This window comes from Phoenix dactylifera, chromosome 17 (assembly GCF_009389715.1).
Source record: "Phoenix dactylifera cultivar Barhee BC4 chromosome 17, palm_55x_up_171113_PBpolish2nd_filt_p, whole genome shotgun sequence".
NCBI classification, from domain to species: domain Eukaryota; kingdom Viridiplantae; phylum Streptophyta; class Magnoliopsida; order Arecales; family Arecaceae; genus Phoenix; species Phoenix dactylifera.
This window is the reverse complement of record NC_052408.1, coordinates 12472828-12495294: the sequence shown is the minus strand read 5'-3', so window position 1 is coordinate 12495294 and position 22467 is coordinate 12472828. Positions and strand designations below refer to the sequence as shown.

The 22467-nt window shown below is 37.9% G+C and overlaps 3 protein-coding genes across 15 annotated transcripts; 2 read left to right on the top strand and 1 right to left on the bottom strand.

The window, feature by feature from the left end:
* Positions 1–618: 618 nt before the first annotated feature.
* On the top strand, positions 619–9105 carry LOC103717904 (pentatricopeptide repeat-containing protein At2g26790, mitochondrial-like). 12 transcript variants are annotated; one of them, XM_039115069.1, is made up of 7 exons: positions 619–3688; positions 4662–4748; positions 4911–4972; positions 6396–6554; positions 7641–7721; positions 7804–7933; positions 8651–9105. In XM_039115069.1, the coding sequence occupies exon 1, from the start codon at positions 939–941 to the stop codon at positions 3393–3395; it is 2457 nt and encodes an 818-aa protein (XP_038970997.1). In that variant the 5' UTR covers positions 619–938; the 3' UTR covers positions 3396–3688; positions 4662–4748; positions 4911–4972; positions 6396–6554; positions 7641–7721; positions 7804–7933; positions 8651–9105. The 12 variants fall into 12 exon arrangements, with proteins under 12 accessions (XP_038970997.1, XP_026664839.2, XP_026664830.2 ...); XM_026809038.2 differs by lacking the exons at positions 7641–7721; positions 7804–7933 and having other exon boundaries at positions 619–3469; positions 3632–3688; positions 4670–4748; XM_026809029.2 differs by lacking the exons at positions 7641–7721; positions 7804–7933 and having other exon boundaries at positions 619–3469; positions 3632–3688.
* A 788-nt stretch (positions 9106–9893) lies between these two features.
* LOC103717940 lies at positions 9894–11525 on the top strand. The gene has a single exon (XM_008806529.4). The coding sequence runs from the start codon at positions 10193–10195 to the stop codon at positions 11306–11308; it is 1116 nt and encodes a 371-aa protein (XP_008804751.1). The 5' UTR covers positions 9894–10192; the 3' UTR covers positions 11309–11525.
* Positions 11526–12713: 1188 nt separating this feature from the next.
* LOC103717950 (nicotinate-nucleotide pyrophosphorylase [carboxylating], chloroplastic) lies at positions 12714–21062 on the bottom strand. 2 transcript variants are annotated; one of them, XR_005506699.1, is made up of 10 exons: positions 20729–21062; positions 19083–19216; positions 18933–18996; positions 18761–18843; positions 17321–17404; positions 17077–17229; positions 16306–16482; positions 15034–15101; positions 13164–13319; positions 12714–13076 (listed from the first exon to the last, which is right to left on the bottom strand). XR_005506699.1 is itself a non-coding variant. In XM_039115073.1 (10 exons), exons 1-9 carry the CDS (start codon positions 21000–21002, stop codon positions 13223–13225), a joined length of 1134 nt encoding a protein of 377 aa, XP_038971001.1. In that variant the 5' UTR covers positions 21003–21062; the 3' UTR covers positions 12714–13076; positions 13187–13222. The 2 variants fall into 2 exon arrangements, 1 of the variants encoding a protein (XP_038971001.1); XM_039115073.1 differs by having other exon boundaries at positions 13187–13319.
* Between the last annotated feature and the right edge of the window lie 1405 nt (positions 21063–22467).

The window sequence follows — 22467 nt, the reverse complement described above, 5'->3', positions numbered from 1 at the left end:
TTTCTTTAAAATAGAGAGAATACCATCAGCCAAAGGTTATTCTGGATATTGTAGCTAAACATATAGGAATAATTTGTGGCATGATTATGAACCAGACCCAGCCTAAAGGTATAGGGCTTTGAACTAAAGATATAGGAGTTTCAAGTTGAAGTATAATAAGTTTGAGTATATTTTTAATCTCTACGAGTAAAATAGATAAAAATATATCTCTATTTAGTTTTTTTTTTGTCTAAATTTCAAGTAGTTCTATATTGTACTTCAAAACACAGTAGAGCAAAATGACCCATAGAAAAGGCTCTAGTAATATTTTTGAGTGATATTATTACATTGTGGAATCAGAAAGTTCTTGTGAAAGAGATGCCATAGCATCAATCTGCAACACTAAAGTAGCATTAACCAAGTGCAGAAAAAAATCAATATAATTCACGAATAAAAAATTTTCTATATTTAAATAAAAAAATTAACTAAGTTACACTTTTATCATTTAATCATATTAGGGTGGAGTGTCTCATAAACTGATTATTGTAATTTTTTATTGAACTCAACACTCTTATAAAAAATATAATAAATATTTTATATAAATAAAATAGACAAATAAAAATAAAAAACGAAAGAAAAACTCACTTTGAGATCTCATCACTCTCATCAAATCACAAGAAGACGCGTCATCCAATAGCAATAGAAAGCAGTCCGAGACCAAACAGCCGATCTCACAGCCGCCAGAAAACCCTCCTGCCCTGCGTTCCCTCACGAGCGCTGGCGGCCTGGCGGTAGGGTTTTAGCCCGACCGAAGCCTCTCTCTATTGAAACCCTTCCAACGCAGCTCTCAATCTCTCCCCCTGGTCGTCTCGTTTCTATTCTCCAGTTTGATCTCCCAATACCAACCTTCTCCTTCTCCTTAATGAATCCATAGCCGATCCGAATCTCTCCTTCCGCCAATGCTAAGTTACCAACGATCCAAATCGCTCCTCAAATGGCCACTAGGGTTCCCAAAGATCGCATCTTTCTTTGAGAAGAACCCACCTATCACTCCCAATTTCCCTCGATTCTTCTCCTCTGCTACTGCTGCACTAATTCAAGGAACCCCTTCTACCATCGAAGCTAAACGCAGCCCCAATTCTGGTGGATTTACTTCTCTTGAGGTGGCAGAGACTTTACGAAGAATGGCACGGAAGCCTGACATCGCGCTCGCCTTCTTCAACGATAGCAAGGTGCTCGGGTTCCGCCACGACATTTCCACCTACTCGGCGATCGTCCGCATTCTATCCAGTTCGGGTTGCAAGAAGTTGATTTCTCTGTTCTCTGAATTGATCTTGTTGAGCGGAGACGTGGGAATTGAAGTTTCAGCACTCTTCGCCGCCCTTTCTCGGGGATCAAATGGCTCGGATTCATTGGTTTGTGTGTTTGATGCCCTGATCAAGGCCTACTCCAACTGTGGGAAGCCCAAAGAGGCCATTGATGCATTCTTTGAGCTCGGTAAGCTGGGTTTTGTCCCAACGGTGAGATCTTGCCATTTCCTTATGAATTTCTTAGCTAAAGATGGTGACTTGGAGACGGTGATGGCGGTTTATAGTCAGATGAAGAGACTTGGAATGAGACCAGATGCATACACATTCACCATAATGATAAAAGCTCTCTGCCGATCGGGGGAGTTAGACCAAGCTCTTGATGTTCTGAGGGAAATGAAGGAAACGGGAATAAAGCCTGATGTGGTCACTTATACCACATTTATAGAAGGCATGCGCGCCTGTGGGAAATCAGATTTAGGCTATGCAATACTTAAAGAAATTGCGAAAGAGGGTGTCCATGTGGATGCTATTGCTTATAATAAGGTGATCAATGGGTTGTGTAAAGAGATGAGACTACAGGAGGCTGAAGAGCTATTAGAGGATATGACAAGGCAAAATGTGCTTCCAGATGCATGTAGTTATGGTTGTCTTATCCGGGGATACTGTGGAACTGGCAACCTCGTAAAAGCTTTAGATCTTTATGAGGAGATGGTGTCGAAGGGTATTGGAACAAACTCTATCATCGTGAGTTTTGTCCTTCAATGCTTTTGCAAGTTGGGCATGGCTTTTGAAGCAGTGGAGTACTTCCAGAGATTTAAGGACTCGGGGCTTTGCCTTGACGAGGTTCTTTATGATATTGCGATAGGTGCACATTGTAAGCTTGGCAACATGAGAGATGCAGTGGAACTGTTTCAAGAAATGAAGAGAAAGGGGTTGGCTCCTGACAAAATCCACTACACAAATTTAATCAGTGGGTATTGCCGCAAGGGAGAAATGTATAATGCTCAGAAGGTCTTTGCTGATATGGTGAAGGTCAATGTTGAACCCGATCTTGTTACTTACAATATACTTGCTGGCGGGTTTTGTAGGAATGGCTTTGTTAAGGAGGCATTCGACCTTCTAGATTACATGATGAATAGAGGCTTGGAGCCCAACCCTCTCACCTATGCCGTGGCAATTGAGGGTCTCTGTAGAGGTGGCAAAATAAAGGAGGCAGAAATACTATTTAAAATATTAGAAGAGAGGGGAATTGCTCAAGGTGTAGTTCTTTTCAGTGCAATGGTCTATGGCTACTTAATATCAGGCTGCACAGAAGAATCTTACAAGCTATTTATCAGGTCCATTAGGGAAGGAATTCTTGTGGATGAGATTGCTCGTTGTAAACTTATAGGTGAGCTCTGTAACCAGGGGGATGTTGAGAGAGCTTCCATGGTGTTTAAATTGATGTTAGAGATGCATGTTGCCCCAGATAAGATTTCCTATAACAAACTCATTGCAGCTTATTCTCAGTTGGGAGATTTGGCAAATGCTCGGGTTTGGTTTGAGGATCTGGTTAAACAAGGCCTTAATCCTGATGTTATTTTGTACACTACACTAATGAATGGTTACTGCAAGGCCAACTGCTTAGAAGAAGCCTGTCGGTTGTTTGTTGAGATGATAGAAAGGGGGATTAAACCTGATGTAATTGCATACACAGTAATGTTGGATGGTCATTTAAAAGAAACCTTGCGCGAAGGCTGGTTGAGCATTGATAAGGAAAAAAGAAAAGTTGAAATTAGGGCCAAGTATTCGAGACTATTGAATGGTATGAAAGCTATGGAGATTGAACCTGATGTAGTGTGCTATACAGTATTGATTGATGGGCATTGCAAGATGGATTATCTTCAGGATGCTCTTAAACTCTTTGATGAGATGCAGGAGAAGGGTTTGTCTCCTGATGCCTTTACATATACTGCTCTTGTATGGGGTTATTGTAGCCAAGGGGAGGTTGTTAAGGCTGAAAACTTGGTAGAGGAAATGCTACATAAAGGAATAGAACCCGATACTCTTACCTTCTCAATTTTGGATCAGGGGAGCTTGAGGACCAGAAGTTTGCAGCTTCAATAGCAATCCTTGGTTAATTTGTATATGGCTGGTTTTTTAGTTAGAGCTCGTTAAACTATCAAGTAAATATTGCAAGGGTAAGGAGGAAAAAATTTTCAACTTTTCTCCTCTTGAAAATGATGTATTACTTTTTTGTATTCAGCTTGGTTAGGAATTGAGTAAACTTGTTGACAAGGAGCTGCTTTCATGATCTGATGAATTATTCTTTTAAAAAATTCTAATATTAATTTGTGTTACAGAAATGCATAACAGAATGTGCCAACAAACCCTAAGATAACTCGGAGGTTCTCCAGCAGGTAGGCTATGTCAAATATTAACAAGCACAGATCGATAATTTAATTTCATTATTTGTCATTGTGAAAGCATTGAATAAGATGTAAATTAGGATCAAGGTGGCTTTGATGGTTTTGCGGCCCAGGATTCTATATGTGTGATGCATTTCAACATTGAATTTGTCACTTCTACCCCCTTTTCAGGGGCATGTGATCACCGGTTGTCGTTGGTGTTATAAGGGACGAGGGATAAGAAACCCGGAGGGTTTTTTTTCCCGAAGCCGAAGATTAGACCCATTCCAAATTTCATTCCGATCAAATGATCCGCAGCAGCCATGCATATCTAAGCAAATGGGTTTCAAATTTTCCCAACACATACCCAACTTGTACCTAGCTTACCCTCTTGTTCAGATCTTCTCTAGGAACTGGGCTCGATTAATATATCAGTTGAACTGGGCTCAATTATCCTTTCCCCTCTTTACAAATTGAGAGGTGAAGATCTTCTCTAGGAACACTTGTAATGACGGTCCTTTCCATGCCTAGTTGGGAAGACAATCCCTATCGACGCAGTTGGGTTTTCCTTTGAGGTGTTCTATGAGAATTCTGCCTTTCAGGCATGACAAAGTATTACATCCAGATATAGTTTTTCTCCAATATTTTTATTGTGGAGCATTGATTTCTTATGGGTTAGCTGAACTTTTGAAATAATAAGGCATTCATGTAGAAGACTATACTTATATAACTTTAATTTTATCTCCCATGATTATTTCTCTAGGTTCCATGCTAAGAGCATCATATTGAAACTTCTGGAAATCTAATCTATCCCTCTGGATGGCATCAGTAGTCTCAGATTTTTTTATACAATACTAAATTCTCTGTTGCATGAAGACAATATTGTAAGCCTGATGATTTAACTAAGTATATTTACTAGATATATGTCCTTGGATGTATATATGCATTTGCAAATGGTTTTCTGATATGGAAATGTATTGTCTAGGGCTGCAGATTCATCAGAGAGGAGAGGATACTCTTCAAGCTGATTGCTTATTGTGGCTGGCATTGTTGTGAGTTGTGACATGCACAGGTGCTTTTTCATCTGTATCTATATTTATGAAGTACAAAGTTTAGCATCTTCAATTTGATTATCCTTTCATGCTTCTTCAAAGTTCTGAGACTCCAAAGTGAAGGGTATGGCATTTGTAGTTCTGTTTTCTAATGCATCACTGTTGTCCGCTGGCTTTTTCAGGCCAAAGATGGAGGATTACATGTTACATTGGGCTTTATATGCACCAATTTTCTAAGTTATAGGTATGACATTAGTTGCAGACTTGCAGTGCAGAAAAAATTGTCTCAGAAAACTTGGTGTCTGATTGAGTATGGGTAGACTTGGATGAAGATTAGTTTCTTTTCAGAGATCTTTACCACATGCTTGATGTTGGACTAATTACACTGCATTAATAATCCATTCCATCTCTAAATCTGGATGGCTCTGGAGATGACTATATATGTTGATCTTCTTAAGTGCTCAATCGCTCAATTATCTAGTAATTTTCACGGTTTGCAACTAAAAATTTTCTAGTCCTCTCTCTCCCCTTCTTTTGAGTGGTGATGATGAGGGGATGGGTTGGGGGAGAAATGTTTTCAAATTAATGCATGACCTTGCTAACTTTTATAAGCTTCGTACTTTCAGCTTTATGTCTTTGTAATGTTCTCTTGCACATCTGCTGTCACATTTAGGATTTCCATGTTTTATTTCTTAATTCGGTTGAGAAGTTTTCCATGGCAAAAGTTGTAGCCTTTCATAGAACAAGCATAATGTAAAGCACTCCATGATATCACCTCTAAAAATGGAAATATTGACTTTTTCCTTTTTTATGTCTTTTTAATGTTGGAAGCCTACAAGATGAAGATTAAAGATTACTTGTGAAAGATGATAAGATGATGAATATTTTCAAAGCTAGATGAGGATTTATGAGCTAGTGTTGTAGGATTCCACACATGGGAATGATGGGAGGATGGGGACTTAACCAATTAGGTAAACAAAAGAAGATAACGATTTTGAAGGGGCAAAGGCTTTTGGACCAGATTGAAACTTGATTGATGTATGAAATCAGATATGTCAATTATCGATTTGGTTAATGACATCTTGAAACTTTATGAAGGTTCAAATGAATGCAGAGAAAACATCATGGGACCAAAATTTTTGAACAAACAAAATGCAAAGGAGCACATAACAGAGATTGTGAAAAAACCGTGATATTTGATCCTTCTATTAATACATTTGGCTTTTGAGAGCAACCTTGTTAAGATTCCGCACAAGAATAGAAAAGGAAGCTGTCTCAAGGAAACTGTTAATCCATTCATGCCACATTGTTGGACTTTTGCAGTCTATAAAACCTCGTAAATTCCAATTAAAGCAAATTTATGCTTTTCTGATAAAATTTATTGTGATTATAATGATTTCCATAATGATCATATGTATCCACAGTATCCTAGGTATGTGAGAAGCAAAATGTGTCATTAACCACCTGGCCTAAAAGGTATCAGTATTAGCATCACGATCATCCCCAACAATATAACCACGCTTTTTGAAAAGCCTGACCTAAAATCTATCTGACATGTCTCTTCAAGGCATTACATATCTTGTAGCTTGTCAAATATTATTTTTCAAATTCATTACTCACTGTCTGTGGATCTTCCACTCAAAGTCCACTTGTTTTTCATCTTGCAGGTAGAATTTCGATGCTAATGAGATGCAGTTGGGCATAAAGAAATTCAATATATATTGAAGGATCATAGGCTGTTGAGTGGCCTCCACTTTTTCCTGGTTGGGCAGTGGGACATACTGATATTCTTTAGCCCAGTCTATGCGTCATCTATGATCTTATAGGTGACTTTATTCTTCATGGACTCCACGTTCTTATTATCCTACTGAAGTTGGCAAGTTTCTTTACTTGCTAATGGTTGCCTTTCTAACTTGATATTATTTGAAAATTTTCTTTCCATCAGCTTTCCTATGATCTGCGCCTAACTATGGATAATGAATTTACATATGTTCCAAGAGGGTGGTTGAGCTGAGATAGCAGCTACTACTTTGTACAATTAACACAAACCTTTATAAGCTTTCATCCAATTAGTGACAATAGGTTAATGAGTTCTTTACAATCCTGTAGCCTTGAGCATTTTGCTTTATGCTTGATCCTGTTAACTGTGTCAATAAGTTGAAGGATTTTGATGCTTTTCAGTTTTCAGTACCAATCAAAAAAGTGTTTTTTTGCATATAACTGCCTACAAATTTATGATGAGCATATTTACCCTCTCAAAAATGCTATTTTACCTTTTATGAAATTATCCCCTTATTCTTTTTATCAAATTACTAGTTCCAATTTTCTACCTTTTATATTTGCAAACTTGCTGATGAAACAACATTATGTTTCATGATATGAAATGCATCAAGTCAGTTGTGCCCAAGATGTACATAAAATCCAAGTTGGTAAGAATTATCAAAAATGTGCAGTTATTGAAGTATGCACTGTCAACAAGTAGATCAGCAAAAATCATGATTGCAACAGGTTAATAGCTATTCTCTTGGATTTAATTTAATATTCATAAAGTTGAGGTGATTTTTGCATTCACTAAGTGACTGCTTATATGTATGAAGCAGATCATGCTTCCAAAGGAAGCAAATCTGAAAACACGAAATGATGCTAAAATTGATCGTGAAAATTGATTTTCAGAATGAAAGTGAGGCCTATGTTCTTCCACTTGCAAGTTGAAAACTGAATCAAAATTGATGGCAAAGTACGGGATTTTCAAATTTGATGTAAATCTGGCATTTGGGTGCAGATATAATTACTATTCTGCTTTGAATGCTACTTGCAAGTTGAGATTTCACTAATTTCTGGAACTCTTAGTTTGAATTTTAGAATTTTCTGGGTTATAACTATCTGAACAGTGACCCATCTGTTTGCATTAGGAAAATCTCTCCCAATAATCTTATGAAATCAAATGGAGGAGAGAAAAGGGCTCAACAGCATTAAGAATTACAAATATTTCAGTAGGATTTGGTTCCCTGTCCTTGTTAATATTCTAGATGATCAGATTAATGTCCTTAAATTGAAACCTTGATTGACATACAGGTGTCTGTTGCTTGCAAGCGCATGTGTTTTGTATGTTTAACATCCATGAAAACAAATGGAGGACAAAGCAAAGGGCTTATCAGATTTTTGGGTAAAACGTTTCAGGCAAGATGGTGGTCCGCAGCCTTTGGTAGGATTCAAAATGTTCAGATTGATGTCTTTAAAATGGAATTCTCATAGTCCTGATATATATTTGGAATTGTGGGAAAAAATTGTAGACCTTTTTGATCTATATGCGACCTAGCAAACTATTTTTGACTGCACAGATGGGCGTTGGATGCTGGATAATTGCCTTTGGCATCTGCTAATAATAACATATTCTTGGAAAGTTTGGAAGAAGCCTTCATGATTATTATCATTCTAAACTAACTTGCAAATTAAATATCATAGTGATCTTTCACAATTATATACATATGTGATGCAACAAAAAGCTAAAGATTATGAGAATTTGGTAGAAGGAATATCAAAAACAAATAGCTTTTGTACATAAAAAAAATTGGGTTTTTACATTGCTCGAGGCTGATGATTTTAGTGAAGTTAAATAAAGGATATGCTTTCAACGTTGCGGAATTTTCTCTTTTCTTTAACTATAGATTTTTAATTGTTACTTATTGTCAACTAGATGATTTCTTTTTTTTTCTTCATTAGCAACCTAAAAGTTTGTTGAACAACTGTGATTGAGCATATTGTCTGATCTGTTCTGGTGTTTAATGGGCTTAAAGTGTTCTTTTTCTGCACATCTTCCATATCTATTCCTTCTTTTGGTTTTTTCCGTTTTATTCTGATTTCAGATAGAAGAGAAACTGTGCGATGACTACTTATTTATTTTATCAGATATTTTGGACAGGTTGTGAAGCCAGTGGATTATTCTAAAAGGGGACATGGTGGCAAGAAAAGAGAGGTGGACTGCTAGACTAAATAAAAGGGTTGGGAAAAGAGGCTCTCATGATGAATGAACTCTCTCAAATTTTTCTACCAAAAAAAGAGACCTCTGCCAAACTTTGCATTAAGTAGGAACCCCTCAAAGATGTGTTCATGTGTAGTTGGATGGGAAAAAAGAACTTGTATGGATGGTTTTACTTATCTATATTGGGATGGTATAGCAATTAGGCCTTCTAGATTTCTGAATGCAGATCTGTTGGCACAAGTAATATCTGAAAGGTAGATATTGCCCTAGGCAAAAGTGGGTGAGTGACTCATGTGGGCGCCTAATAGCATTTCTTATCATGCTGTTAATAAGAAAAATCTTGTATTGGATAATCTAAAAATTTGAAAATAACTGATATTTTATTTCCTTTTTCCCTCAGAATATTTTTTTCTCAAAAAATTTCGGTTGTCATATTATGTATTTATGTTTTTCGTTTCACCTAATAGAGAGTCAATTTATTATGGTTTTCGGCTGTCAAATATCTTAGATTTCGTATTCGTAAATACTTGACTAAATTTAGTGAAACAATTAATAAAGAAATGGAGCCTAAGCAGAAGTACAGGTCAGCAGCACTGAATGGATCTCAAATTTTCAATAATCGGAGAAAAGTTTACAGAAAAAGACTCTGATTACGATTGAAGTTTCAAAAAATTAAGGCTAATAATGATTTAGATATGCATTTACATAGAGAGTCTGATGCTAAAAACCAGGTTGTTCATGCAACCAACTAAGCCACGCATGTTTCAAGGACTACAAAGAATCGGAAAAGAAAAAGAGAATGTTTTGGGATAAAGACTGTGATACGGTATATTATTCATTCATAAGCATCACCGGCAAATTCTTACCGTTCAATGAATGGGAATGGAATTCAAATAAGTATATCAAAAAGATACGCTAGGATTTGGTAGATTTGGCACGTCTTTGTACCAAGGGTATTTTGGTAACTCCAACACTTTCAATATTCGTAATTTAACCGATCTAATAGATCCGAATTCTAATCTGACTCAAAAAGCCCTCGAACAAATCCGCACGCGAACAACCGCACGCTTCGCCCCAACCCCATCCCCCCCCCCCAACCAATCCCAGCCCTCCATCTCCCACCGACCAATGCCAGCCGTCCGTTCCCTCCTCCCCTCTATAAATATCCACCCCCTCCCCATTTTGTCTCACGAACTGTTCTCCGTTCCCCCGATTCTCTGTCCCTCTTCGAAGGAAACGAAGAAATAATAATTAAATTAAAGAAAAGAGAGGAGGACAAGGAAGTTTCCAACGGAATCTTCCCCTTTCCCATATCGAAACCCCTACCGCCTTCGAATTCGATCTGGGCTTAGGGTTAAGGTGTCGGGGATCGCGGGTCTAGGGTTAGGGTTTCGGCAACGGCTAATCCCTAGATCTAATTGGAAGTAGGGTTCGGGTTTCTTTGATACCTGATCTTGATTTGGATTTCTTAGAGAGGAATCGATGAACGATCCGTCGCAGATGATGAACCGGAGCTTCGGTGTTTGGCAGCCGCCGCTACCGCCGCTGCCGCCGCCCACGGCGCTGGACGATCCGATGGGGTTTCAGAACCCCCGCCCCGTCTTCGCCGCTGGCGTCCCCGGGGTAGCCAAGCCCGGGAGGATGAATTGGAAGAGTAAGAAGGCAGCCGATAAGCGGAAGAAGGCCGCGGCCGCCTCCGCTCCTGGCGCCGGTGGCCTGGGTGGTGTCGTCTCCGGCGGTGGTGGCGCCGGCGCCGGCGGATCCGGGTACAAGCCTCCCGCGCTGAAGGAGCTCCAGTTCCAGAACCGCGTCAAGGCCCGGAGATTCTACCCGAAGAAAAAGTTCACCCGATTCGCCCCGTTTGCTCCTCGGAATACCACCTCCTTCATCATCCGGGCCAAGAAAGCCGGCGGGATCGCGTCGCTGGTGTCTCCGTGTCCGGTGACGCCGGCGATCCTCCCGACGCCCAAGTTCTCGCCGAGCCGCGAGGGCCTGGTGGACATGGCCAAGGAGGAGTGGGGTGTCGACGGGTACGGCTCCATGAAGGGTCTCATCCGCCTCCGCTCGCCGAGCTGCCACGAGATCCGCCCCGCCGGCGCGGGCGACGATGAGGAGGACATGGACGACGGGTCGAGCGAGAGCGACGTCGAGGAGCACCTGGAGGTGGAGCGGAGGCTGGACCACGACCTCAGCCGGTTCGAGATGGTGTACCCCGGCGAGGAGCACGCCGGCCCGGCGGCGTATTCTCTCGAGAACCGGGTCGACGACCAGGACACCCACATAGCGCAGCTGGAGGAGGAGAATTTGACGCTGAAGGAGAGGCTCTTCTTGATGGAGAGGGAAATGGCGGACATGAGGAGGAGGCTTCAGCTGCTGGAAGCCTGGTGCCGGGTCAGGGAGGAGAACAACAACAACAACAACAATGGCAGCAATGACAACAATATTGACGGCAGCAATAAAAATGAGAACGTCGCTAGCGAGGAGGCAGCCTCGGCATCGGAGGAGAACGAGCGAGGCGGGGATGTGTGCTCGGAGAAGAGCGCCGGGGAGCGCGAGGAGAGCCGCGGCGGCGGTGAAGGGACTCCGATGAGGGACTGAAGGAAGGTTGGACTGGTACTTTGCTGTGTAAATGTTATCTTTCATCTCATGTGGAGGACTTAAATCCTTCCTATTAAAATTTGTTTTTCTTTTTCTTATGATGGGTAGAAAGTTGTAGAATCCTTCCTTTGGATCATATGGAAAGGATGTGAAGAAGAAACCTAAACAATAGGCTGTATCGTTTTGAATGCTTCTGTTTTCATTTTGCTTTGGTTTCCATGGATGCTTTCATATGATGATGATCTTTGAGCATGCGAATGATTGAGAAAAAATGGGAGATTTTGGATCATTTTTTATAAATTGAGTGTTAATGAGACATGAATCCCCTGTGAACTGTTGGGAGGAACCCATGGCCTGGGAAGGGGTTGAGGCAACCAGAAAGTTCTGGTAGGGATTAGTTAGTGTGTGGTTGTTAAAGATGGATGCTCTCCCCATGGCATGGGATGGCCTTTTTGCCTCTTCCATATGCTTTCTTTTCTTCGGTAACTTTCGTGTGCTTTCTTTGTTGTTCATATGCTTTCTTTTTTTATTTTTCTTTTTAAAGAAAACGTGGTTTGGTTGAACATTTCAAGTGCATGGACGGCTCAGATGTATTGGAAAGAAGGTGGAAATAGTTTTTTCGATTCGCCGATTATATCAAAGATCCTTTAGCTTTCATGTCAGGGATAGGATTATAGGATGCAATGCTTGATTTGTAAACAGATTGGGCATCCTTTTAGCAGTATATATTCAAGATTTGGAACGGTAGATGTCTGGGGTCTTTACCTTGCGTGACCGATGATGTCGGTCCAGCTTTCCTTAGACACAGAGTTTAGAGAAGTCAGAGGAGATCATGGATACCCTGAGATCAGTATATATGTGATGACCAAGACAGCTGCATATTGGCCTACGTATTCAAGAAAAAAAATAATGCTTAGACCGGGATTTTTTAGACAATAATTTTAAAGAAAACTATTCAAGGATGAAAAGGATTATAAAATAGAAAATCTTTGTTGAAAATCTTGCTGAACAAAGTTGAATTGCCAACCTGTTTAATCCGCTATCATGTCCTTGGGGTGGGCTTCAGCTGATTTGGTGTTGCTATGATGTTTCTACTCTAATCTTTTGTCAAGATCATTGGATCCAAACAGCAAGTATAATGCATTTTCCTTTGAAGTAAAGATTCTATTGAATTTGGAGAAAAATTTGACAGTCGAGCTACATTTATTGAAGAGGGGTTGGGAGAAAGTGGACTCAGCCATGGTATACAACAGCTCCAATGTCATAGTAGAATAAATCAGCAAATTTTAAGTACCAGTTTTTAACTGTTTGATCTAGATAATGCAATATAGAGGTGATGCCATCCACAACTCAGCAGTTTGGAGGGGAAACTTAGGTGATAGGATCATGCTATTTGGAAGACATCTGCATCATTAAGTAGTTTCTTAGCAAATAACAGGAACTCATTATAGTGTAACTCATTATACAGGAAGCCTTCTCAAAAGTGCACACAAGTTTGACAAGGGTAGAACACATACCCCAATTATATTAAATTTTGGAAATATGAAATTTTGTGAGTCATACAATTATAATGTGCCAAATGATCTTCGAGCAAAGTTATTCATTTCTTCCAGTCAGCGAAGAACTTCTTTTCTTTTAATTTAGCTTGCTGCTTCAATGCACTGCAGAAACCTTAGATTGCCGTGGGATCTCAAATTTATGATATACGCCTGACAGCAGTCTATAGATATTGTAGTGGTTTGATTGAAAAGCAGCAGCTGAGTACAATCTGTGACAAAATTTAGGTCTCTTGATAATTTGTCAAGAACTCAGAAAAAAATATAATTGATCTATGAATCTCCAGTCAGGAAAGAACCTGATGGCAGAAAAGATACACACCCAGTAGGAGGGTTTAACAAGGAACTTTCGAACTGATTAAGCTCGGTTTGTACGTCTTCCAACTTGGAGGGCAAGCTCTGTGTCTATTTTGAGGGAGATATCAAGCGCTTTCACAGAGTGTGTCAATGCTCCACTGCAAAACCAACATCATCATAATCATTTTAAATAACAGTTGTCTCACACTGACAGTAATTTGTTCATAGACATACCAATCAACCCAAAAATCCATTTTCTTCCACAAGTTAAAATCAAACAGGTTGATTGGATGTAGAGGTTGGTTATGATTACACAAAAGGAATTCGAACAAAATTAGATACAAAAATCTCATTGAAAAAATTCCAACCGACGTGCAAATATGTTTAGAAGAAAGTTAGATTGTCAAAGCAAACTGCTCTTTCAGAAAGAAGGAAAAGTAATCATAGATTGAGAACTAGCTTGCTTATTGTAAAAATTAGGCAAGTTCCAGTGCAAACTCTTAATTCTGGAATCTAGATGAGCTCTAACAGCTTAACTTTTAAGCATTGAAATGACAATTCCAGTAACAGTAAAATACATCGTTTACTATGTCTAAAATCATTAGCAAAATGGAGACAAACCATGAAAATGCATTAACTGTATAAATTAGCATGAAAAGTATGACTGCTGATCATATTGTTCTGATCATCATCTTCACCTCATTAGTTGTCAAGAGATTTTATTGCTAAATTCAGTGCCAAAGGGTAGTGAACAATCATCCCATTGAGGTCAAGTTTCAGTAATATGTCTATTCTCAAAAAACAAGTTTCGGTGATATCTGGAAAAAACCAACTTCCTACCATGTCTTCTCTGTAGTCAAAATGGGAGAGGTTCGAAAAGAAACAAGAGAAAAGAAAAGTTGGCTAAGGGAAAGAATGATGATAGAACATTTTCGTCTTCCCTGAAAATTGTGAACCTAGACAAAACGTTAGAATCTAAAACCAAAAGAATCTCAGACACGAACAAAACTTTTGCATGATAAGAGGAACTTAAGCTCCAGATCTTTTACAAGTGCAAAACTATTCTGCTTTCAGCATGAGAGAGAAGGATCTAATCAAAAAAGGATCCACCTGCTGACCATCATAAAATTGGAGAACATTCCTTTCATATGGCCATCTTTCCTCAAAATTAGTCAATCAAGAAAGAACTCTACCTATTTGACCCTATAGCTACAAGACAGATCATAAATCCTCTTCAGATTATCTCAAAGAGCCATGCTGACCAACTGGTATATTTCCAAGCATGTTACACCATAGATGACTCAAAAAAGTCTTGTCACTCAGCATAATGTAAAGCCAAGTACAATATAAGGAGATATCAAACTCTGCTTGAAAATAACCAACAAGTGCAGCATTGTTCACTCTTTCCAAACTTCTATAATACCTAAATTATTGCCCGAACTCTTTACTTTCATTCCAAATGCTCAAACAATCATCATTTTTGATTCTCAATTTCACCAACTTGTAAAGCCATAAAGCTATAATTAAGTGAGCAGAAATGCTATATGAAGTATCCAGGAGCGAGAAAATATATAAAATCAAGGCACATCGATAGTTTCAAGACAACATGTATTGTATGGATACATGTATGTATCTATGAATGTATATTTGGGTGACAAGGTAGTTGCACAGGCATTTATAATATTTCCCGCAATATACTTTTCAAGAAGGTTGTGATTAAAAAAGATTTATTTACTATACAATGAAGTCTGATATAGAAGCGGGCCTAGAACTTGTAAAATCCATGTTAGCCCTGATTTTTTTAAAAAAGTAGAGATTATCAAGATTTAAATTCAATTTCTGCAGAAAGTAAAAAAATAGATACGTTGTTACCTGGAAATATATGCTACTCCAGTTTGTCCAATTTTATTCACTGTTTCAAGGGTGACATTTCCAGATGCCTGTCATCATAAACAATTTTAGCACTTTCAGGCACCATAAATGGACGTTGAATTACAAGCATATCCAGCCAATGACAAAAATTGTTCAGGTCAGGCTCTAAGAATTTAGGTTGTTTGTATTTCGTCGTTATAATTTCTATAGCATCTCATAATATTCCCACATAAGTGGAATCAACATCAATCAAGACTGTATTAGCATCCTTTTCCAATAAGTGTAGAAATACAAGAGACATTAGAAGGCAGAAAGCACATAAATAGTTAATACCTATAGGCCTTCATGGATCAGCACTTTGGCTATGATCAAAAAATGCCCCAGATATTCAGGAACTCATCTACTCTAACCACACATTCGGCTACATTTAGCATCCATTAACCATCATATATTATGGTCTTTTAAGAATACCACAAAGGTCGGCACTAAAGGTAAAAATTTATGAGCAGAATAATTGATAAAGAGAAGCTTTTGAAAGTTCACCCACTTTTTATCTAGTGAGCTGATCAAATTTTACATGTGGGCAGGCAGCAAATCCTAGCAGTACATACATACCAAGTTACCAACCCATGTATGGCATGTGTCCCCAAGATAGTACTTTTGATGCCAACGATAGTTAAAGATATGGATTTACTCATATAACAGGACCAATTTAGTTGTAGTCAAGCACTTACCACATAGAGAAGCAAGTTTGAGAAAAAGCATGGCATCATGCCAATTTAACAGTTTTTACAGGTATTAAAAATGGCAACCAAATTCAGGTAGAACACAAATCAACCTCCAGGAGGATATTCGAATTCAAAAAATGTTTTACAAAGACATAGTTGGCAACCATGGATGGAATCCTTAACTATATATTCCACTTTTCAGACAGAAAGGCGGGGGAACAGTATATGCATAAAATGAAAAGAATCAAAGGAGAAAAAAACAATGTCTCAAAGGAGAAAAAAACAAAGTCATTATGTTGCAACGACTAATTACATAAAAAGCTGCTGAGAAGTAATTTTTTTTGTCTTTTTCATTTTCTTTTTCTTAACAGAGAGTTCTGTAAAAAATATCAGAAAAGAACAGAATCTATATTGAACAGTTGGTTGACAGAAGTTGACAAGGACTGTAAATTTAGCTCTTCTATAACAACAATATCAACAGTTAATACTTTTCTAGCTATATCGAAATGCATGACTTTAAAAGAAAAAAAAAATAGACAACTACCTCAGTTTCAAATCTACCATTTATCAGCGTAACGGCATCCTTAAGCATCGTAACATCCACATCCCCATTTGGAAGAGGGACGACCATATTGTCCAACATTATTCGGGTCAGAGAAGTCCTATTTTGAGCTGCATATTGCAGTACCTCCTTTACTTCTTCTAATGTCCTTGTCTCAACCTGATTCATGGTGTAACATTAATTTCCAACTGAGAGAAACATTTTATCATTGCCAATAGATACAAAGGCCACTATTGCAAAGTAAAAAATTAGAGCAAACTCAGAAAAGAAAATTACAGTCATATGAGTAAGAGAGCTTAAATGCCTAGAAGTCTAAATGCTTATCATAACCCAGACTGATGCTTAATTTTAATGCTATGTAATATGTCTTAAATAGGATAGTGGATCAACGAAGAAGAGAAAGTTTTCTAGGCCAATATACCAATGAAAAGGCATTATGATTGCAGAAAGAAAGCTTCAGGTTAAGCACATAAATAGTACATAGCATTTATCAAAACAATTTCATAATGATAAGATAATTAACTGTCAACTCCAAGCTAGTTGCTGATCACCAAAAGGACAACTTAAAAAACAGGAACCTACAGGGCCACTTAACATGTCCTTGGCCATTATATAAGAACAAATATGGAGGCAAGAAATGGTTGAAACTGTTATTAAACTTTATAGAAAACAGAATGGTAATACATGCATATTCATGATTTACAGGCTTTTACATAAGTAAATTATTTATTTGGGGAGATATATAGGTGGTACCTCGACAGGCATTTGAAGATTCTTTTGCTCCAAGAATTGATCTACTGATTTCATAGCATTTGTCACACCTCCAGCTATTGATATATGGTTATCTTTTATCATTACCATATCAAATAGACCCATCCTGTGGTTTTTTCCTCCACCAATCAGTACCTAATTATTTAAGTATTGAGACAGCAGTCAGTATAATAAGCAGAACAGATAAATAAAAAATGGCAGCACAAGCAAGTGGTATGATAAGGACCGCCCACTTATCCACCAAACGTAGGCCTGGAGCAGTTTTCCTTGTCTCCAAGATGCATGCAGGATGTGCAGCATCTGCCATAGCCTGCAGAAATTACTAGTATAGGTGAATAAAATAATCTTAACAAAAGTAACAAGTAACAACGAAAAACACAAAAGAAAAAATCCTAAAAAAATTTAAAACATTCATTTTATCTCAGCAAAGGAATAATTCTTTAAAATATATAGCCAATCTATTTCTGGACATGAAATTGTTCATGATTTACTGGATAGACGCACATTATGCATGCTGCAATCATAATTAACTAGACAAGAATAAGATTGTTTCTAAATTGGGATTATGGAGGGATATTTGGATAATAATGGTCTAAAAGTTTAATCAAGTATGTGGAATGTGAATCTAGTGATGGAAGCCAAAAGAGAGGTCTGAGACAATGGCTGAGATGTTTGACAAAGTGAGTATTTGCATGATCTCACACTAACGTAACAGGACAATGTGCAGATAGATATATATGTTTCCAACAGAATCAAGGAGAGACAGATGAAGAAAACTCAATTTGGAATCATGCGATCTCTACAAGGTAATGAAACTGACAGAAATATAAGATAACAACGACATGGCGATTTTGTAAGGATCATCAATGTTTGCAATCAAGAGAATGTAGGTGCATAACATGAGAGTAGTGGTAGCACTCCAGTGCATGCATAGTAAACCACAAAGGATACAAAGAATCAAATAAGAAAACATTTAAGGAATTTTTTTTGTATATGCATTAGTAGAGGATAATGCAGCAAGCTGATAAAGATGATTTGTTTATACCATTGTAATAAAAGTAACTCCAAATAAAAAAAAAAAGCACACTTGTGTTGAGGAATATGAATGAGGGGCAATCTCTCTCTCTCTCTCTCGTGCTCTAAGGTGAGTTATGTGTGTGTGTGTGTGTATTTTGAAAATCTACATGCAAGCAGCAAGCAACATATGAAAATACTAGTTGACAGAAATTTTTGCCCAATAAGAACAAGTGCCCAAGAAGAATACATGAAGACAGTCCTGAAATAAAATGTTAATCACTCGATTGCAGTCATGTGAGAATTACCAAACAGCAAAATCTTCCCAGCATTAGCCTTGCATCCAGAAAATACATCATAACAATTATAAAAATGAGAATGATGCCATAAATCTGAACACATTAGATATGAAAGGCGTGACCTCAATTGATGGAAACCTGGTCTGGAAATTTATGTTTATGTTTTCTTTACAAATTCAAGATGGACTTTACAAAAAAAGGCAGTATAATTTCAGCTATCTTACCACTACAACCCTAGCAAACCCAACACAACACAATGAATATGTGCATGAAGAACCATGCAAAATGTAAAGCTATTCTGATTGAGGCTGGAAAAAAGACCATGGAATATTAGTTGATACATGGAAAGCTACCTTGGTAAGTGTTGCTATTCCACTCATTCTTTGCATAAAATTGAGGGCAACCCTTTCTGCCACAATAATGCTGCATGCACATCCTTAACATAACAAATAAAAAAGAAAAATAAACAAGCATTCTCATGAGTATAATCAAAAGACCAAGTCATGTTATAATCTAAATTTTTACCATATACTTTGCCAAACTGCATGCCTTTGTGAACATAGTTTCCATCTTTCTGAGACCATTCAACCTATCAAATTATCCGGAAAAATTCTGCTGAATGAAACTAGCGAGCATTATATTGAATCTTGGAGAATTTATGGCAAGGAGTTATACCTTTAATGATGGATCAACCTCATTAAAAATCATCTCTGCAAGAGAAATTCCAGCAATGACCCCATCCTCCTTTGCAATGAAGTGGGCTTCTGCTTTCATGTCCACCGGAACAGTGGCTAAACAAGTTACATCCCCTGTCTCAATACAAAGAAAACAAGAAGCTAGATAATCGTCATACAAGTTCTGCAGGACTTCCACTGCAAAATATTGTGTAAATATTTCTGGTTTCTGGAGCATCAAAACATTTGAGAAAAAACAACTGAAGATGTTTTGTAACAAGAACACAAGTGTTAGCGTTCAGTATTATTATGCAGATTCTATGTACAATAGATTTTACGGAGAAGCCTCCTATTTATACAGGATCCAGATCATCTATTCCCTGCGTCTTTGGAAGAAACTATATCTGAATGACCTCTTCTTGCAGAGAAACATGCGAGATCAAAGCCGCAAGTGTTCTGTCTACTCTGAAATCTTCAGCTGCTGACTTATTTTATAACAAAAACTACTATCATTTACCATAAATCAAGCCAAGCTTGCTTGACTTACCATTCTAGAGAATAATTTATCTTTTCCCCCACTTCAAAGATACCGATGCTTCAAGGATAGTTTAAATTGAATAATCTTTGTGCAGCAGTTCCTTATTGCTTTTGTTCTTTAAGAGCAGCCAGATCGCTGCTCTTGCAGCTAAGAGTTTGCATTGTTCCATCTTCCATTTAGTGCAACTAAGTATTAAACATAAGAAGATACTGCTTTCTCACAGTTTCATGGGTAGGGCAGACTTCCATGAGGAACTTCGAGATAGAGCTTTGACTATTTCAGAACAATCATTTTGAGTGTTATTACGAATAATTCAATCATAGATAACCATGAAATATTGGGAGGAAATTAAACAATATCATGTGTTGAAGGGGAAAGTGAGGTCCAAGATGTTGTTATTCAGTCAAGCACCTGATGGCCACCACTGGAGAATGGATATGGGAAATCATATCTGTAGTTTGAATCACATATCCTAGACAACAGTATGAGGAGAGAGGGATTGAAGAATGCTAGCAAAATGTATAATACTTGTCCAGTTGTCCACTGGAGTAAAACAAGGCCTTAAGAAAATGATTGCATGAAAGCTACTTTGTCACAGCATGCAGACAATATCAGCATATAACGGTTTATGAAAGGCGCTCATTAAAAGGATGAATGAATTTAGAACCGGTGCTTCACGATTGCTCAATTATACATTAAAAAAACATATACTTTCTTCCAAACTTTGTTACCAAGCCACAAGATATGATAATGAGCATAGCCTATCGAGGGGGGGAAACAATGTAATTTCCGAGCACCATTACACCATCTAAAGTTAATGGTAAATATCGTAAAATGTAGTACTTATCCAGTATCTAATCCATAAAAATCCAAACTTTGAACAGTTTAACTCAAAAAGAAGAGTTCAATTGACCAAAGCACAAGCCATGAAAATTAGAACCATATTGATCCACAACTCCAGAGCTTACACGCAGATAAATAGCGAATGGGCCTAAGTTAATCCAAACAAAAACTCAGGAATTACTCTAGAATTTCACAGCTAAAATCTACTTCCAGAATCACCTCTCCATCAAAAAAGAGCAAAGATAACAAGATAAAGGGCACCAGACCTCGATCACCGGCGTCTTCGGAGAGAGCGAGGGCGATGACGGATTTGAGATCGTACGTAGGGTGTGATGGCGGCTTCACGACCATGGATTCGAGCGACGCGGTCGGGATTCTAGTCCCCGACATGGCCATCGCCACGATTCTACGAGAGTGGGTTTTGTGTAGCGATAAAGGAAGAGATGGAATAGGAGGAGAAGGTGGGGGAGGGAACGAGGTGGAGATTTTGGGAGCGAGAGAACGAAAGAGAGGAGGGAGGGTGGTCGAAATCCCGGACATGACCTCCGGTTTTGCTTCTCTCGCGTATCGCGACTCTTGGGCACGGGGAAGCCCGTCTAGCCTAGGGCCGCGGAAAAAGTTTCCAACAGCGCCGTTATGCCAGGTAACGGATATCCTCCTTTGCCGTTATTTTACCGTTAAATTGGAAATAACGACTGTTACTTTAAATGGAAAATTTTTAGCAATAAAAATAATAATATTTGATGATGATTATTTTTCGATTTTTATTGAACATTAAACTTAGGCCACTAGTAAGCAGGGTAATAAGCTGCTCAGACTCACCCCATGTATTAAAAAAATTATTGTTTTTGCAAATCCGACATGCTTCAAGTCAGCTTATTTATGTGGTAAAATTTTAATTATATGGAGATCAGTTTGTTTCAGTTCTATAGAGCCTATGTTGGCTCGTTCTTGAGCTATGTATTCATGGACAACATGGCTAATTTGTAGTCCCAAGTCTAACACAAAACAACAGTTAATTGCAAGAAAAATAAGAGCCACTTTTTGAACTATTATTTTATCAATTTTTTTTAATTGTAAATATTGTTTTTATTCAAAATATTACATAACAATGTTATATTATATAATAATTATAAACTTTTGGTTGATCATGTGTTCTCGTGATTTGAAGCAACCCACTTGCTCTCATTTACACTATTCATGGTCTATTGCCTTTTTTCTATTAAAATATGTCTAGACTCAACAGTTGTCCTTAAGATATCTATATTATCATTGAATAATACGAGCATGGATACAAGATCTATATGGCACATTACTAAAAGATTTAGATCTAACAATCCAAAGTATAAAATAGAAATCTAGAAAGAGAGAGGAGAGGTGGTGGAGATCTCAAAGATTAGAGAATATTAGAAGAATAAGGTGCAAGGCACTCAACTAGGACGACACAAGCTACTAGTAAACTCAATCAAAACAATAAGGCTGATGGTGGATGGGTTTCTCGGGTTTTAAATTGAGTTATTTATTTGGAAAGGATTATTGCCATAGAGCTTAAGTAAGCATATTATTTTGTTGGGCTACATATATAATATATGTTCTATTTAGAAAAAAATAAAAGTTCTTATTGGTCCAATGAGAACTTTCACCAAGAAATGCAATATGTTGGAGAAGTATTTGAAGCTGAAAAAAGAGAGAGGAGAAGTGAAACAACTTATTCTCGCCCTTTTATATACACTGATCTCCAACATAAATCAATATTTCAAGGGTAGCTTACTCTGGCATCTAAGTGACATATTTGGATTTTTGGGCAACTTATTCGTGGAATAAATCACACGACTAAAAATTAGAGATTTTGAGAAGAAAATATAAATTTTAACAAAATGAAAGATAACATAAATCCCCTTCCAAAGAAATGCAATATCGGTTAGTTTCGGATTTGTACAACTGAGGAACTTTCTCAATAGAGTAATTTTTCTCTATTTCAATTGATGCATGTTCTCTCAACTTC

Bases quoted from the DNA above. Each gene is read 5' to 3' on its own strand.
- LOC103717940 (XM_008806529.4), top strand. From the start codon at position 10,193: ATGAACGATCCGTCGCAGATGATGAACCGGAGCTTCGGTGTTTGGCAG.
- LOC103717904 (XM_026809039.2), top strand. From the start codon at position 939: ATGCTAAGTTACCAACGATCCAAATCGCTCCTCAAATGGCCACTAGGG.
- LOC103717950 (XM_039115073.1), bottom strand. From the start codon at position 21,002: ATGTCCGGGATTTCGACCACCCTCCCTCCTCTCTTTCGTTCTCTCGCT. The intron at 18,844-18,932 runs GTAAAAATTTAG...TGTTATGTTAAG, and splicing joins GCAGTTTGGCAAAGTATATG to GATGTGCATGCAGCATTATT. The intron at 15,102-16,305 runs GTAGTTGTCTAT...TTATGATGACAG, and splicing joins ATGGTAGATTTGAAACTGAG to GCATCTGGAAATGTCACCCT.